Source organism: Psammomys obesus, unplaced genomic scaffold (genome assembly GCF_907164565.1).
Source record: "Psammomys obesus unplaced genomic scaffold, mPsaObe1.curated_primary_1811, whole genome shotgun sequence".
Classification (NCBI taxonomy): domain Eukaryota; kingdom Metazoa; phylum Chordata; class Mammalia; order Rodentia; family Muridae; genus Psammomys; species Psammomys obesus.
In genome coordinates this window covers 32,544,890-32,563,520 of record NW_026585895.1, presented here as the reverse complement: position 1 = coordinate 32,563,520, position 18,631 = coordinate 32,544,890, and the positions used below count along the sequence as shown (strand labels likewise).

Sequence of the window (18,631 nt, the reverse complement as noted above, 5' to 3'; positions counted from 1 at the left end):
AGAGACCAAGAAACATGCACAGAGAGACTTGTGAAAATTATACCAGTTATTGGTTAAGCTGTCTTTCCTGTTTCTGACTTTACCATGAGTCAAAGAGTTTGGCTTCTCAACCTCTGGGAATACTATGCAGTTGCAGAATATGAGATTTTAGAGGCTGAAACTAAGCTGGTAGAAATTCAAATCCATCTTTTATCTTTTAGATAAAAGCCTTTGAAATCCTTTTAGTGTGAAGTTATCTGCGGGCTAGATTCTCATATAACCTCATTACCAACCCCAGGATTATTCAGAATGCACGGAGAGCCATGCTCTGTGGCTGAAACTCAGTTTTGATCACTGCTCCCGCTCAGTGATAAGCCACCGGCGGTTCACCTGGTCCTGCTCGGGGAAATTCCATCTGCTCGCCCCAACACACCCTTGGAGATCACAGATCACAGCGCATATGGAAGGCGCTCAGGAAGTGTGCACCAGTGAAAGCGCGTCAACTTCATTTGAGCTTCTCAAAACCGTATTTAACTGCAGAACCTCTCTCTGTGTTAACATTTCATGGCTCACCTAGGTTCTTCGCAAGTGGGATGCATGCCTCAGAGGAACTGCTCTTCAGATTGAAGGCCTCTACGATGGGAGGCGATGGCAGTGCTCAGATCTTTGTTTCATGTTTTACCCTTGATGATGTTTAAGGGAAAATTTTCTCCCAGCATTCTCAGCGATCTTTCTCCCCTCACCATGGAATGACAAAAATGAACTTATGAGATGCTGGGGTTTGTGTACATTTTTCTGAAAAAAAAAAAAAAAATTCAGCAGTTGCTTGGAACCACTCCCATTTGAAGGCATAAACCTCCCATTAATAAATTAATGAGAAAAATGTGGAGAAAAAGTAGTTGTAGCCGGTTCACCAATTGTTATCTTAAGGCTTACTTCAAACAAGAGCATTCATTACGTGAGGGGCAAACCTAGTTTCCCAAACTGAAGCCTATAATGATATACTCATCCCATCTGGGGGTGATGGTGACTGCACACATATACATTCTGAACGTACAGCCTCTGGCAGCTGCTCACGTCTCCCTAACGAAGAAGAAGCAGAAGCAGGAGATAAGAACATTCCTGCTTTTATTGCTTTCTACAACATTTGAAGTTGGGGCGGGAGTGGGGAAAGTGTACCCATCTCGGCCGTAAATGTCTGTCGTCCTGCTGCCAAAGAAGTAAAGCAGCCCTCTTTGGTAATCTCTTAGGTAATCTCTGGTCTTCATTTGTTAAAGCCTGCCAAACAGAGGCAGATAAGAAACCATCCTCCTCCTCATCCCATAGCCAATTACCTCCACCTTATATTAGAGGCGAGGGGAGGGGTGGGGGGAGGTGGGGAAGTGTGTGTGCCAGGTGTAACACTTTTAACCACACACCCCCAGATGACCTCACTTACCCTAATCCCAAAGAACTCCACAGGACCCTGAGCTGGCTGACTCCAGGAAACAGAATTCCAGGCAGGGTGCATAATGGCAACAGCGCCTGAAAGAGGGAATAAATGTCACCCTGGGAAAGGAGCTGCTGTGGGTCAGATGCAGAGGTGATTCTGGGTTTCCGTGAGGCAAGGATGTCTAGGAAGACATTACCCCCGCCCCTGAGTTTCCATTTTTCAGATGCATCAATGTGGTTTGTATTAGCTCATTTGTGGGACCTAATAGCTTAAGCCTTCTTCTTTAGACGTGAGCTCTTTGGTTAAAGGCTGCCAGAGTCATGACAGAATCTGATGGGGGAATTTTTATTGCCTAATAAATAATACCACAGAAGATCATAATTCCACATTAGCAACTAAATACCCCAAATGTATAAAGCATGTAGAGTTAGAGCCAAGATACCGGTGAAAAACAGCTAAGTGATGCTTCTTAAGAATTATTCATTCTCTTGTAATAGGACGGCAGGACAGCAGCAGTCTCCCGCGTGCTGCCCGGAGGCTGTAAATAACTACACTGGCAATGCCATTTTTATTTAGCTCTCAAATTCTCTCTGGAATTCTGGAAGAAACCTCAACCTTTCTCCTCAAGCTGAAGAGGGATTATAGACTTCCATAGGGGCATGTGTTCCAGATATGGAGACCTATCGCGTTGGTCAATCTCTAAACACTCCAGATGTGGCTGTTGCCATGACCAAGTCTTTTCTTTTGTGCAGAGACATTTTAGCCCAACAAAATGGATCCATTTCTAATTCTTCCGATGTTATATGGGCATACTTCACACACACACACTCATGCATGCACACACACTATAATCTTTCATTTTTCTCTTAGCTCACTCCTTCCTCTGTTTGAAAATAATCACTCTGGTTCTTACCACCTAAAGCAACCATCCTCTGAAACACTCATCCTCTAAAGGTAAAAATAAGATCGATGGCAAAATGTGTGGAAAGGCAGAGTGATGCCATTGTGTCCTAGTTTGGGGGGATTGTGATGGGCAGAGAGACCGGTGGCCTACAGAAGGCCATTCCTCTGGTACGGTGAAATGGCTCTTAGCGTGCAGGTTGTGTCCACCCTATGTGCTGCCATATTGTCCTGGGAACCACCTTGGTGGTGCATGGCAGACGTGAAGTCGTTCATCTGAGGAAGCGGGAGGAAAGTGAAAAGTTGTCTCATTCTTGGAGTCCTGATTTAGGAAAATTCTTTTTTGGCATCTGAGTCATTTGATGGATGACAAGAGAGCTGCTTTCTTGGGGATTTGATCTCCTTAAACATTGTCCAGTGCCTCTAATGAGGATCCAGGAAAACAGCCTGCTGTGTTCTTTTCAGTCACATTGGCCTTGGCATTTCCCATCTCAACTAAGGGTTATTTTCTCCTGACAGACACCAGATACTGCTACACGCAGCACACGATGGAAGTCACAGGAAACAGCATCTCTGTCACCAAACGCTGTGTCCCACTGGAGGAGTGTTTATCCACGGGCTGCCGAGACTCGGAACATGAAGGCCAAAAGGTCCGGGAAACCATGAACTCCCTCGGCCCTGTCTGGGTTTCGCAGTGCGCATGAGCAGATCCCCCCCCCCCCTCATTCCCTACTGTCTTTACTGCCTCACTGTCTTTACACGGCTGTGAAAATGTGCTTGCCTTCTTCTTTGCTTTAGAAGAAAACCAGCATATAGCAGGGCAAAGGACAAACAGATGGAGTGCATAAGCACATGCAAAGAGGAGGCTAAAGATTATCCTAAGCCCCTCTTCACTCGGAAGAGTCCTGAAAGGAGAGGGTCAGGGACCACTCGTATCCGTCTTGGTAGAGGGTGGCAGATACTCCAAATCATCCACTTGAGGAAGCAGACGGCAGTATATTCCGATAACTTTTGCAGAGTGAGGGTGCATGCCGTTATTGAGGGTCCCTGTTTAGGGAAGTTCTCCATTGGCACCTGAGTCATTTGAGAGGTGATAAGAAAGCCACTGGCTTGTGGATTTGTGTCCCTTAGACTTTAGGTGGTGCCTGTACACAGAGCATTCCATATAAAAGGAGCTCTGGGGGCATCTAGGAAAGAGAGTATAAAGCAGCCAGCATTGTGAATCTTTGGGGCCCTGCTTTTCCTGCAGTGGGTTGGTGCTGACTGTATGATCTTGTCACACTAAGGCCTTTACTTGGTTCGCCTGCCTGTCAGACCACCTACCTGGGGTTGAGGGAAACAGTCTCTCTCAATGCCCTAGAACAGCACTGCCTCCAGGGGCTTCCTTCAATCACAAAACACAGAAACAGTTTTTAGGCTACTTCTCAAATTCACTAAGAATCAAATTCAGAATATCATCTGCCTACTTGCTACTAGTTTGAAGAGAGGTCAAATCAAGGTCAAATCAAATCACCTGACCTGTGCAGCAAGCCGGCCTTGGCTTTTGGACATTATTGTGATATAGATAGATAGAAAAATAGATTTTTTTTTTAACCAAGAGAAACACTGAAAATCCAAAGATGTGTCAGTTGCTTGTGTTATACAGCTAATAAGAGAGAGATGGAATGGAAGCCAAATTCACTTCTAACTTCTAGTCTCTCTTCTCAGCATTCTGCTATTTTTCTGGCGTCATGCTGATTGTAGCCAGAGATTTAAATCTGCCCTGACTAGTAACTGGATAGGCTAATAACCACCTTGTGAATCTGATTCATCTGGGATCTTGTTAAAATGCAGATTCTAGTTCTGCAAGTGCTGGGTATGGTGTGAGACTGCATTTCTAACAAGCCCCCGATTGCTTTTGAGGCTGCTGGTCAATACAACGTGTAGCCACGGCTCAAAATAACTTCCATCAATAAACCTTTGGGTTCTCTTTTTTCATATGATCCAAGAGTAAAGCAGCATGAAGCAAGAGTAGTTGAATAAATGAAAACCCTTCAAATGTTTCCCACTCAAAAAAATGGAGTTAACCATAGCCATTGCTAATGAAGGCAAACACTCAGAATCACATGACCCAGGCATTGCCGCTTCCTCCTCACTGTGAAAATCTCAAAGAGGAACTTTCACCTCTTAGCAGCTAATTCCTGTTGTCAGGAAGAGTCTCTATGAGGAGGAAAAGCAAGTTTCCCAATTCCCATTTCAGAGGCAGAATAACTGAAGGTTTAGAGGACTGGGAAGCCTAGCAGCCACAGGTGAGATGCCAAAAACAACTCAGGCCCTGTGAAATTTGGGCTGGGAATTTTGACTTTGAGCATGTCGCTTCCAGATAGGAATTTTTTCCCCCGCTCCATGAATGCCAGGCAGTGTGTCTTTCGTAGAGCAGATCCTTCTCATTTGCCAGGAGGGAGACTGTTCCTTCCAATGTCTGGTCTCCTCCTGAAACATGCTAGCTTCTCATCCTTTGTTTTCTTTCTCTCTTTCTTTCAGATCTGTACCTCCTGTTGCGAAGGAAATATCTGTAATCTGCCACTCCCCCGAAATGAAACTGATGCCACATTTGCCACTACGTCACCTATAAATCAGACAAATGGCTACCCCCACTGTATGTCAGTGATCGTGTCCTGCTTGTGGGTGTGGCTGGGACTCACCTTATAACAACCTTCTCTACCAAAAGTGGTAGAGCCCTGTGGGTTTTATGGTGGCCCATAGTCATGCATGAGTCATTGGCCTGGCAGTGGTGACACAGTGCAACCCCAGCCTCCTAGGACATCACCACAGCCAGGCATAACCATTACCATGAAGAGCAAGCATTGCTTCCACGCTGTCATTCCCAGCCTAACCAAGATCCCATCTAAGTCAGCCTGTCCCTGATATAGACCCTGCCTTTATTGATGTCTGGGGTTCTTGATTCAGAATCCATGTATGAGCTGCAGGAGGTCCTGGGCCCTCTGAGGAATAAAGCTATGGATGTAGGAGACGTTCATTTTTTTTTTTTTTCAGGAAAAGAATAAAGAATCACTAGCTTAATTGCAATCACAGCTTCACCTACGGCTTTAGAATTTTAAAACTTTAAATCCAGAGTAAGTGGAATGGTTTCTTTGAGATTCTGGCAGAATCCCTGAAAGAGTAGCAAGTGCTTTGCTCACTTTAATTTCCCCAGGCTTCTTAACTTAACATTGGGAAACATGTTCCTTCTGCTCTCTGCAGAAGATAAGAAAAGGCAATTATAAAAGTTTGTTGTATTTGTAGGAGTGACAGGAGAAAGATTTTGTCTAACGTGATGAAATTAGCATCCACAGGATGACGTTATCCCTTCTCATAACTGGAAAGTTTGACCTTGGGAAGTAATTATGCATCCCAAGTTTCTCGATTCCAGCTGGGCCAATAGCATCTAAAAAAGTCATGCTAAGTAGATGAGATTATTTTTTCTCCAGGTGTTTCTTTCCACTCAGATATAGCCAATCTAATAAGAGAGAGAACTTCAGAATAAAAGGACCTTGTAAATGTTAGTCCTAGCTCATATTAAGACCCAGAAATAGCTAAGCAAAATTCTTTCTCTTTCTATAGTATTTGCTGCCAAAGAGCCTTCTCCTTCCAAAACTCTGTGGCTTTAAGGAGAAAATTTTAAAATAAATTCTCATTATATCAATAAGGTGAGAACACATATGTGCTGGGATGAGAAAATGATGAAAAAAAGTAGGAAGGGGTAGTTTTGGTTTCAGCTACTGCTTTTGAAGTAGAAAGGATTTTCATTATCCTTCATGTAATTTTTTTTTTTTTTAGCTAAAAATTGCATTGTGTTCTTTTTTGTAAATTCTTTAACTGACATTTATTTTCATATGGTATAAACTGGAAACTATATTTCAAAAAAAAAAAACTTTTTTTTTTCCCTGAACAAAATATCAATTAGAATGCTTGCTTTCAACAGTGGTAGAACTTATCACTTGTTTTCATGGAAAGTTAACTGTGATCCTTGTACTGATGTTGAAAAAGTTAATGTTTTGTGAGCAAGGGTTGTGCGTTTGCCTCAAGGGTTCTGCTCGTGGTTTCCTCAGAAGCTTGTCCCGGAAATAATCAGGTGGAAACCATCACTGGTCTGACTGTGCAGGGTAGTGGGGTATGTTCCCATAGAACTTGGTGGAACTATTTCCTAAAGAGGCCAGTGTCGTTAAGATATATCTGCTCCACACATGGAACTTTAGTTTATAAAATTGGACCCCCTCAGGGACCAAATCTGAACTGACGGTAGAAACGGTTTCCACATCATTGAAGTTGCATCACACAGCCTTGATTCAGAGTTTGGTAGGCTTATCAACTTCTTGCTTGTAATTGTGGATGGGAGAGCATGGGAGAAAGGCTTATAATAAGCACTCATATGTGCCAGGCACTTAGCTAAGCACTTTACATAGGTAGACCATATAACCCTACATCAATTCTGTAAGGAACTGTGCACACTGATGCTTAAAGATAAAGGTCTTGGGGCTCAAAGAAGTTTGATTAATGCAGCCTTTCCTTCAGATTTCGTTTATGTGGGATGTGACTTGTTTGGGGAAAAAAAGGGAGGGTGGAACTTCTCTGCTAGGAATACCTCTAGGCCTAACTTCATGGGAATTTGCCCATCTTTTCATTTAGAACATATCCTGCTTCCCAGGATGACATTTGCATGTTTCCCCAGCTGACACTTTTTCTTTGGGGAGTAAAGTTGTAGCTTCCCTATTTATCCCTCTTGTCAAAGGAGGAGATGGTTGACCTTGCATCCAAAGATGCTGTGAGACAATGAGAAGCCGATGTTGTACATATCTGCAAGTACCTTTTCTGTGCATGGTCACACGCCACTGACATTTCCCAAGTGCTGCATGCCGTCGGGACAAGAGACAAGGGACTGACCCCGTGAGAACCCCCCTGGCTGGTCTTCAGGGATCAGGCTCTCAAGGGTACAGACTGCCCGTCGTCTGGGAAGTAATTGCAGCTACTGGACACATGTGCTGCACACATCCCTAACGCCTTTCAAAGTGGCTTCCTTTTCATTCTCTTGAAAGAATGTGATTTGCTCACCACCCCCGGCCTCAAGAAGCCATGGAGGGGCCATTCATGTAGAAGGTCCAGGACTATTTAGCCATTTGACTTCTGTCACTTTAAACTGTCCATTAAACCTCACCATTGGTGATGGCTTGAAATGCAAAGAGCCATGATGTGTATATTAACCTATGTGCCACATATTTATTTTTAGACTTTCTTCAACATCCATGTCAATATGGGATTAATGCCTAAATGTAAATATTGTATACTTTGTAAATCAATGAATAAAGATTTTAAGTGTGTTTCTTCAGGCTTCTTCCTGCAAGTGTGTATGTCAGTCAGTGATTAATGTACCATGTTATGTCAAGACATGAGCTTAGCACCACAGTGGTCTTCTTTCTGTGGGCTCACTTTCCAGACATACAGTCAAGAAATACATAAAAGATACTTACTCATGCCAACTGATTCATACAGATAAAAGTGCTCCAAAAATCAAAGGAAAGATTGTCAAACTTTCAATCTGGTATATAGTTTCCCTTGAGCATTTCTTCATTAAAGCAAAAACCGTCGATAGACAGGTAGGTAGGTAGGTAGGTAGGTAGATAGATAGATAGATAGATAGATAGATAGATAGATAGATAGATAGAAAGATAGAAAGATGGATGGAAAGATAGATGGCATGTGTGCATCTGTGTGTGTGTCATTCTGTTAAATTTATTTTAAAATCTTATTCTTAAGATGAACAATAATAATAGAAAAGTTTGCCTCTGTTAGTTTTTTTTTTCTGGAAGGGAAGAAATGTTGGAATTATATATACATATATAATTATGTCTACATAATGCATTTATTATATTTTTCTTAGAAAAACAATAGACTGGAAAAAAGTCTGCAAGTGTTCAGCTTGACTATGGCACCTGGTTCTTTAAAATGGTGTTCTTTGCAATTTCCAGGAGAGTTAATCTTTTTTCTGCCATTAGTGGTGAGCTTGCTGCTAGATGGGGTATGGGGAGTGTTAGAGATGTGGTCTGTGCTTCTCCATGCACACAGTAAAGACAGCACTTAGTCCTGAGTGCTGTGAGCCCCTGTGTATTTAGTGTAAATGATACTAGGCACAGACTATATATTTAAAAAAAACTGATTGTAAGGACAGGATCTTAAAAGAATCTTCCCCTTTATAAATATGTTTCATAGTTCATGTCTAACATTTATAAGATCTTATACATGTTGTAAAAATTAGTGAACACTGTTATATCAATTCAGTGGTCACGTTTTAACTATCCTATGGTAGCTTTGATATGAAAGCTATTTTAAAAAAACTTTTAAAAGAATCATTCACAAATGTTTTGACTGAATTTCCCTGAAAATGTTTTGAGTATCTCTTACTGATTCCATTCTCAATGTAACTGAGGAAATACAACCTTGGATATTGAGTTACTATTACAATTTCATTGCCCCTTGGGGCAGAACTATGGCATAGATAAGAAGCCTGTGGTTTTAGCTGGGAAGACTCTCAGGATCTACTGGAAAAATAGATTTCATTTATCTATTTATTTATTTATTTATTTATTTATTTATTTATTTATTTTAGTATAAAAGTTTCTAATCAAAATTGATGTGACAAACCAATAAGAATTTTCAAAATGTCTTTTTAATTTTTAAATTTAATCTGGAAGATTATTGTGTTTATTTCAGTGTAAGAGTGTGCGTGCGTGCGTGTGTGTGTGTGTGTGTGTGTGTGTGTGTGTGTGTGTGTTTGCATATGCTATCATATGTATGGAGCTGAGAATATAACTTTCGGAAGTTGGTTCATTCTTTCCAGTGGAGATCAGAGAACACAGTTCAAAAGTTCTCTCTTCCCACCATTGGTTCAGATGTGTGAAGTGTGAGATTTTACCCACTGAGCCATCTTTTCAGCTCCCAAAATGTGCTTCATTCTCATTAGTTACTCTAGTTAACAACATATTAAAATCATGGCTGCTTTTGTTAGCTAATTTCTGCTTTACCTTTTGCAAGTTGCAATTGTTGGATTTATCTGAGTGTAAACATTTTTATAGTGGTATTTCAAACTGAAGTTTAAAATTTAGAGTCTGAGAAATGACTTCTTTAGAGTCCTCATTTTTGTTCTCCTAGCGGCAATATTGACTTTTGTGTATGGTTTTATCTTAGGAGCACTTTGAAATGCTCTGTGCATTGCTTCCATTGATCAGCGTGAACACATTTACTACTTGATTACTGTGGCTTTGCCTTAACCAAGGGAGGTTACCCTGGCAGTTTGTCTTAAAAGACTCTGTTCCGCACATGTTACTAGGATGACGTGTGACACCTTTCCCTTTCTCCTGCAGCTTTGCTACAAAGGTGTTGTTCAGGTTACTGAGTTGAAGGTGAAAGGAACTTTAGCAAATATCTGGTCTACCCCCTTTGTTTTTATATGGATGAGAAAAGAATCCCAGAAAACCCAGATCATTTGTCACTGGGGACACTACAGGACTGTGTTAAAGGATCAAATTCTGCCAAGAATCCCTTTTGTGATGCTTGGGGTGATGAGGCACAGAAAACAAGAAGCAGTTTGGAGGTGCCCTTTTTCTTTACTCTGGCTGCAGGGTGGGAGGTAGCATGGGTATCACAAGGCAGGGAATGGCGGGGAATAGGGAAAACTTCCTATAAGAAAGCAAAGAAGCCTGATGAGTGTTCATCCTAATTTGAGAAGAGAAACACTCAGAATTAATCACTTTCAGACTCATAAACTAAAAAAAAGGAAGAGCAATTTGGGAAATTCAGACAGTATCATTTACTTGAATATAATTTTCTTGGGGGGGGCAGTTACTTTATATCTAGAATTATGAACTAGCCTTGCCAAACCATGCATTATCCCTGCACCCAGAATCCAGGCATCCACTGACATCCACCCTTACAAAGATACCAGGGATTGTGTTATCAAATTAGGAAAAATGTGTCCTCCATAAAGAAGTCTATTGAACATAGGCACAAGGAACAAAGTGCCCCCAGATTCAGACAGGAGGCAAACGGAAAAGCTAAAAATAAGTCACAAGCTCAATAAATCCATTCATCTTTGAGGAGAATTCAACATCAATGTAATCTGGGTCCTACTCTGATCTACAAGACACGCCTGACTGTTGGGACACAGAGTCCGAACTAGGTTCCGAGCACATCCATCTCGTCAGCTGTGCTTCCCGAGTAACAATGCCTCAGCTCAGTAGGCTTGGAGCCCACCCAACCTCTCCCAGCAGCAAAGCCGGGTCGAATAACTTGAGACCTGAGCATGATATGAGCAGATGAGTTGCTCAAAGAGAGAGATCACACTTGAGTGCTCTGTGCTGCAATTCTCTGGTGAGAAGGCTGAGTGAAGCCCTGTGGAGGAGAGCACGTTCGGGCTTCCTCATGAATCAGACTGGCTTGATTCAGCTTGGCTCTCTGGTGCATGGCAGCATCAGGCTTAACCCTAGCTTTAAAGCTTTTTAAATACTTGAAGAGTTGGGCCCATCCCTGACTTTAATATGTTGCACTAATGACCCTGGAAATGTTTTGCTACTGACCTAAATACCAGGTGTCCTAATGTAGAAAACCCTCCTCGATGGTGGCCAAGACCACCATAAAATTCAAAATCAGGCCTCCCACAGAACAAATAAACAAACAAACAAATAATACAACAACCCACACAACAACAACAACAAACCTGGAAGTTATATTTGGAACTGATTTTTTAGCAGACCAGTGTGATGAGTCCAACCTAGGCAATAGTTGGAGTTGATAACTACAGACCAGCTTCATTTCAGAGGTGTGAGAAGACTCCTGGCAAAGTGATATCAAATCCAAAAGGAAGAGCTTACAGAATAGATGTTGAAACATAGATGCTGTACTTTAGGACAGCTATGAGGTCAATCTTGAGACAAGATGATAATTAACTGTAGATAAATATAACTTGAAAATGAAACTGTCCAAAGTCTATGTTTGGACAATTTTCCACAGAGGCAGTTCTTGGTTTATGATCAATCATCCCTGGTGGTTATTTAGCCCTTCATTTGTAGGGGCTATCAGCTGCCCATTAGCATCCATTAGGGCCCATCATTGATGTTTAAAGATCTCTGGAGCAAGCTGGCTCAGAGGAGGCACAGTGAACCTCGTAGCATCATTTGTAACTCAAGAAAGCAGGCTACTGAGGGCACTCACCTCGACAACACTGGTGTACTAAGGCAGATAAAAGGAATTTGTTTTGAACCAGTCTCCAGGTCTCCTGTTTAGTGGCCATATCACAGGGCAGACAAAGACTGTCCCAAACTGTCAGGTTTTTACTGCATTCAGTTAAATGGGAAGCTGCTTTTGTGCTTGACTCTGGATGAGTTTCTCTTTGAGGTTCTTAGCCTGGTAAGATTCTAAGGCCCTTTATTCATGGTACTGACATAAGTAAATAATGAAGTTGATCACAGTAGGCAACAGTTGAAGACAAACCTGGAGACAATTTGGAGATCATCCTTAGGCAGTGATATCTTCAAGGAGGTGGTGCCCACCGCTGACCCTGCTGGAGCATAGTTTACAGAGCCTCTGCAGGGAAGGAAAAGCCCGTGGTCGGAGCTGGGTGTGCCCATCGGATACAAGGCCAAAGTCATTTGGGTTAATGGAAAGTTCACAAAAGGGAAGGGTAAAGTCTCAAACATATAAGCATTATTTCTCAGGCACGGTAAAGCAGCTGTGCCTGGTCACAGCTGAAGGAAGCAGACGCTCCTTTAATCCCCCATTTTCATTCTAGAACATGAGGTATGCTATCTGGAGACCAAACTACAGAGCACCCATGTCCTTTGGTGTCTTCCAGTGGGTAGCTAAGCCAGAGTCACCTGTGATTTAGTTAACAGTAGCAACTGAAGCGCGACATTTAGACTGGGTTGGTCTGGGGTGCTTCAAATCATTAGTAAGTTTTAAGGCTTAGTAAGTTTGTCCGCCATTCCTGACAACCCTCATGTGTCCATCGTTAGCCAGAAAACACAAAGGGCTAAACAACCAGTGGGATAAAGACTCAGGATCACAGAAACAGCTTCAGTGAAGACCAGTCTAGAAAAATTAGCCACAGGCGGCTCGTTTAGTACCCAACTTTCAGGTTGCTTGATGTCCACTGAAAACAGTGCTTGAAACAGTAGGTATGTGGAAAGAATTTATCATTCAGTGTCCAAAACAAATGAAAAAAGATTATGCTTTCTCTGTGTATCATAGCCAGTCAGTACCAGAACAAGAATTAAAACCAAACTTGCCCTTCTACTAGTTTTGGCCTACTTAGATAAATTTTCACGTGTTAAATTTGTACATCTCCCCCCCCCAAAAAAAAAAAATTCTAGTGCCAATGCTGTGACGCTAACATCTCTTGCTGGGTGCGGTATAAATTGCTAAAGCTTTTATGTGAAGCGGTTTGGCTAAATGTATTGAGGGCTTTGCGAATGGGCATATCCCGACCTATTAAGCCAACTTCCGTCAACTGCCTAAAATAGAGAAACACTGCTCTGATCGAATGTGTGCCTTGCAGCAGCATTTGTAACTCAAGAAAACACAACAGGCTAAACGGGCAGGAGCAGTGGTGGTTGAGTCAATAGCTGTACATCCGCTTGGAGCAACATCACAAAATGTGTTTGCCCTGAAGATGTTCCCAATGTCAAATGAATGCAGTCGGTCTGCCATGTTCTGTTCAGTGCGCCGCACTTTCCAAGAAGCAAAGACACGGACAAAACCACTTCAGGAAAACGGACCAAACTGCTCTCAGTTACTCAAGTTATGATCATAACCTCTTTAAAAAAGTACTTTTTAATGTACTGTGCTTATATTCCTTTCATAATGAAAAGCATAGATATGATAAACAGTTGACCTTATACCTTTTAGGCTAATGGTTTTGATAACTCGGAAGGTTCCTCTTGAGTGCGGTCGGTAACCCAGGGTAGGCCTCTGACTCCTGCTTGAACCATGTACTTATCCCTGAGTCCTGGCAGCTCACGTAGGTCCTTGGGGGCCTTAAAAACTACCAATGCTGGATCCACCCCTAGACAGTCACGTCACACCAATCTTGGATGCAAAGATCTGAAGAGCAAAACTTCAAAACCCGCAATTTCAAAGACTTATAAAAGTCTGTAAAGACTCATTGATCTTTAAATAGTGCCACAACTTATGATTCTCTGTCTCCCCAACAGTGGGTGAACTTTAGAAATATTTTTTTTTTTAAAGGTGACAAGCATCATGCTTCTTTATCCCTTGACATTAGTGGTTCTCAGCCTTCTTAGTGCTGTGGCCCTTTAATGCAGTTCTTCATGTTGTGGTGACCCCCCCATCATAAAATTGTTTTTGTTGCTTCCTCATCATGTAATTTTGCCACTGTTGTGAATAACAATGTAAATATTTTGGAGACAGAGGTGTGCCAAAGGAATTTGCAATCCACAGGTCGAGAACCACTGCCTGATATGGCTGTATATATGGTTTGACTGTGTCTTCAAAGGTTCACATTTAGTAAGCTTTACTCCTGTGTAGTGATGAAGCTGTTATAAACTTTAAGGGGGCAGTGTATGGTAATAAGGTCATTAAAGGGATATCTATCTTATCTTAGGGTACGCAGTTCTGTGGGAACATAGTAGGTTCCCAATTGCACGTTTGGCCTTTGAAATCTTATGGTAGCTGGTCCATTCCTGTCACTTATCACCTAAGACTCTGCTAGCTCAGAGTACTTGGGCCACCACTATTGCACACATGGGTCCTCCATGGGCTTCTTTGGACCTTTATGAACTACCCTTCCTCTATTTTTTGGACATAAGATATTCCATGACACAGACACCCATAGACCAATGACATTCCTGTCTTAAGATGACATCTGATCAGGACCTCAGGGATAAGCTCCTCGGGAAAGGCATGCTCCCCTGTGCCTCGGAGCAAACTGTCAGCAGTCTGCAAGCCTGCTTTCTCCAGTGGCTGAGAAAGCCATGACCAAGGACTTACTACAGATTCAGGCTTTTAAATTTACTGGTTCTGGCTGGATGGGAGTCCAGGAAAGGTTTTCTGGCCTGGACTTGCCACGGACTCCCTTTAGGGCTTGATGAAGAAAGTAGTGTTTCTGAGCCCAACAAACCCATTGGCTCTGAGGCAGACTGTCAGAATTGCTTTGTCTGGCATTCTGCATTTGGGCGTTCAGGTGCAGGGTTCAGGCAATCCTGTGATAAGGGAAGGTAGACAGGGGACTTCTGTCTTGGCATGTCTACTCAGCTCCAGGCTGCATGTTTCCCCAAAGGAAGAAATGCATTTCATTCCTTTCTGCCTCAGACTCTACAAACCATGTTGGTTGTCTCGGAGAATGTTGGATTAAAAAGAAAGGGAGGTTTAACACTCACTCTGAATGTTAGGGGATTTCTCTCTCTCTCCTCTTCCTTATGATTCTTCCCTCTCTGAAGTTTCTGTATCAGGGTAAAATGGTTCAAAAGACCCATTCAGTGAGAAGCTAGCTAAACTCAAATTCTATGAATAAAATGTGGTTGAGGGGATAAATATTTGCTACTTGTAGCTGGTTAAAACAAACTGCATTTTAGGTAGGGCTGCTGTGTTATCCTAGCTACTCAGGGAAATGGAGCAGAAGGACACCACATTCAACGCCTGCCTGCTTTTTTAGCAAGACCTTGTCTTGAAATAGAAAGTGTAAAGCAAACCCCCAAGAGATGTGAAGCAGCTCAGTGGTAGATCATTTGCCCTTGCTAGCATGTGAGGCCTCAGGTTCAATTCCTGGTAAAGAAAAACAAAAGAGGCTGTGAATGTTCTCACCCAAACAAAATCGTAAGTATAAACAGCGCACATTATAAACATGTATCAAAACATAATTTTGTATTCCATAAATATATGCGATTCTTATATGTCAAGCAAAATAAATTTAAAAACTTTGAAGGGTGAAATTTCCCCAGAATGTTACTAAACTAAGGGTGCATCTTAGACACATCACTGTAAAATCTGTGAGTAGCTGAGCATGTTCCAGTGAGGAGAGCAGAATGAGACCACCATTGTGACAATTCAGTCCGGCCACCGCACCGACCCCAGATAGCTTCAGGCTGTGCTGCGGCTCCAAGGAGAGCTCTTGGGGTTGTGCTAGCACACTGTGAGCTCGCCACACATGCTGCTAGCTCTAGGAAATGCTCAGCGAAGACAGGAGCTTCATCTTTACACCTTCTGTGTCTGGCACGTTGTAACTACTTGTCGCATTTTTCTTGGCTTGAATGGTGTTAACCTGCAGTGGTATGTGATTTAGGGTTGAAGTTCACAAGTCAGACTTACTTAAAATACCAGAAAATGGATTAGAATGGACGAGGACCCGTCCTGACTCTTAGTGTGACCTGATCGTCCAAACATGTCACCTACTGCAAAATATGTGATCTGTTGTTAATGTCGACAGAGCTCATAGGCATTTAATGCTTCAAAAGGATTGTCATGATGCCAGAGTTTCATCCATTATAGTCTGTTTTCAGACTAGATTAGAAGTCTAAAATGCCTTTCAGTGGGAACCGAGAGAACATTCGGTAGAAAGTTCACAAACTGCAGTGAGAAATCAAACCTTTAACCTCAACAGACCCAAAGCTACCACCCAGCCCAGGCGCAGACCTATCGGTGGAAAAGCCCTCTTAGAAAGCAATGGGCCAAGGCTTTCATTTTCATTTCAAATGGGTCTCCAGTTAAGAAATGGATATGTATATTCCAGTTCAGTTCAGTCCCAGGGAAAGCCGTACAAGGTGGGAGCAGCACATCTACACTAAACCAGGCATCGTGAGAAAATGAGTGATTTCTGGGATTCTGTGAGGGAGCTGTGAATAGGTATGGATGGCACTTTTGACCTTCCGCATCTTCTCTCAGAACATCTTTAGCTCTGCCCATGGCCAGATCACATACCGTCTGAGCAACACACACACACACACACACACACACACACACACACACACACGCACACGGACATCACATGAAAATGCACAGAGAGAGAAAAGTGTAAAATTCAACCATCGAGTATAATCTAGTTAGCTTCTTAGCCTTTTCATTGTCTGATGTTGAGACATCTTGTTTTGGGACATTCAGCCAGGATTTGGATTGTGGATACAGGTGTTGGAAATCAGATCTCTAAGAGTTCTTTGGGCACTGCAACAAGAATCAAAATGCCTCACAGCACAAACGATCACAGCTAAGAGATAAGGAGAGAGGAAAATACTTTCCCTTAAGGTAGAGCAGGGGACTGCACTCCTTATACTCTTGAGGAGAAAAGGTTGTTACAATTCCAATGAATGACATCAGTGTACCATGGAAAAGCAAGAGTGTTTATTCACCACAAGCAGTAAGACAGGAAGCAGAAATGCAAGACTCATTCAATTGGAACACACAGGCAACTTTCTTTCTAAGTCACACATTGAAGTTATATGTGTACAGTTAAAGCAAGCATTTGCGTGGAGTGGAATCGCCCTGAGACTTTGGAGGGCAGTGACCCTAGGTGCTCCATAAACGCTCATACCCCAACAGACTGCTGAAGTCGTGTCTTCTGGTCCTCTCCCTACCTGCAGGACCATTGGGAATTGAAAGCATTCTGATAACTGTCCAGGTAGGTAGACATGAGCTCCCCGCTCTCCATGCATGAAACCCAGTCTGTTTATGTGACTCGGAGGCAGCAGCTTTGGCCCCTAAGTGTTCAGAAGCTCACCTCGTATTGACAACACAAGAAGATCCGAGAGCCCTCTCTATTTATGTGTGCTATATCTTTTTCAAAACATTCTAAAATAATTTCCTTCTCCTAATTGACTGTTCAGAATGGTAAGCACAGCGATGTTACCCCCTTTTGAAAGATGGCAATTACAACACAAACAATGTAAGTGACTGCAACAGTAATTTCTGCATTAGAGGTGGTTGTTTGTTTGTTCATTTAGACAGGGTCTCACTTCATTGCCCTGACTGGCCTCAAACTCCTTCTGTTGACCACAGTGGTCTTGAACTCACAGTGACTCACCTGGCCTCTACCTCCTTCAGCTGGGGTTAAGACATGTGCTAGGACACTGGACCAGATTTGAGTCTTAAAGGAACCTTTAAGGGTTCTCACCAAATGACAGAAATAGAATCAGAGCTTTAACAACTTTTCTGGTGGCCATTTTATGCTAATAGTTTCAGGATGGCTTAAGGGAGATGTTTGTACATACATAATGTACATTCTATTATTCATCTCCCCTCTTCTCCTATATTGGCCTCCCTTCTGCTCTCAAAGCAATCTCCTATTCTCATTCACCCTATCAGATCACTTGTATTCTTCTGTTCTCTTTCACCCTCCTCCTACCTTCCTCTTCATTTACCTTTCTGTACCTAAAATAGCCCCCCTTGGGACTGAAGAGACTGATGCATCAACCAAAGACCTTGCATAGAGAGGACCTAGAACCCCTGTGCAGATGTAGCCCATAGACATCTCAGTCTCCATGTGGGTCCTCTAGTAAGGGGAGAAGAGACAGTCTCTGACATAAACTCTGTTGCCTGTTCCTTCTTTACTTCTCCCTGGTGGGGTGACCTACCCAGCCCACAGAGGAAGAGGATCCAGGCAGTACTGATGGAACCTGATAGGCTAGGGTCAGACAGTGGGGGAGAAGGACTTCCCCTATCAGTGGACTAGGGAAGAGGGATAGGGAAGGAAAAGGGAAGGAGGGTGGGACCAGGAGGAGATGAGGGAGGGGGCTACAACTGGGATACAAAGTGAATAAATAATAAATAATAATGGAAAAATAATAATAGAAAATAATAATAATAGAGAAAAAAAAACCTTTTCCATTTTTCTAAATGTATTGCTCTCCCAACCCCCATATTCTGGAAACAATCCCATATCACTTTCATGGTTTTAGGGAACATTGTGGAAGAGGGGACAGAAATATTTTAAAAGTGAGAAGATCATGGAGTTTACTGTGGAATTGTGCCCTCCTTTTCCCATGAGATTCTACAGGGCTCTCTCCCTCACACTCCTGCTCTTTTTTGTAAACTGCTTTTTAAATTTAGCAATGCATCACCAACATTTTTCCGTCGGCAAGTAGGGATGTAGGAGATAATATTTAATGGTTGGTCAGTATTACATTTTATGTTTGTGCTACAATTTATTCCACCATTTCCTCCCCTTTCTAAGTGTTTATCATTTTGTACTTTGCTAGGCAAGCACTCACTCCTAAGTTAAGTCCAAAGTCCCTTGAAAGATCGTATATAAAAATAATGCATGTGCACTGAAATACAAAGTAATTA

General features: G+C 42.4%; 1 protein-coding gene across 1 annotated transcript in view; it reads left to right on the top strand.

The window, feature by feature from the left end:
• Lypd6 (LY6/PLAUR domain containing 6) overlaps nucleotides 1-7,662 on the top strand; it is a 143,670-nt gene extending 136,008 nt beyond the window's left edge. Inside the window, exons 4-5 of the mRNA XM_055600993.1 lie at nucleotides 2,831-2,961; nucleotides 4,835-7,662. Coding sequence (XP_055456968.1) covers nucleotides 2,831-2,961; nucleotides 4,835-5,002 — 299 coding nt within the window. The 3' untranslated portion in view covers nucleotides 5,003-7,662. The remainder of the gene's footprint in view (nucleotides 1-2,830; nucleotides 2,962-4,834) is intronic.
• The last annotated feature ends 10,969 nt before the right edge of the window (nucleotides 7,663-18,631 follow it).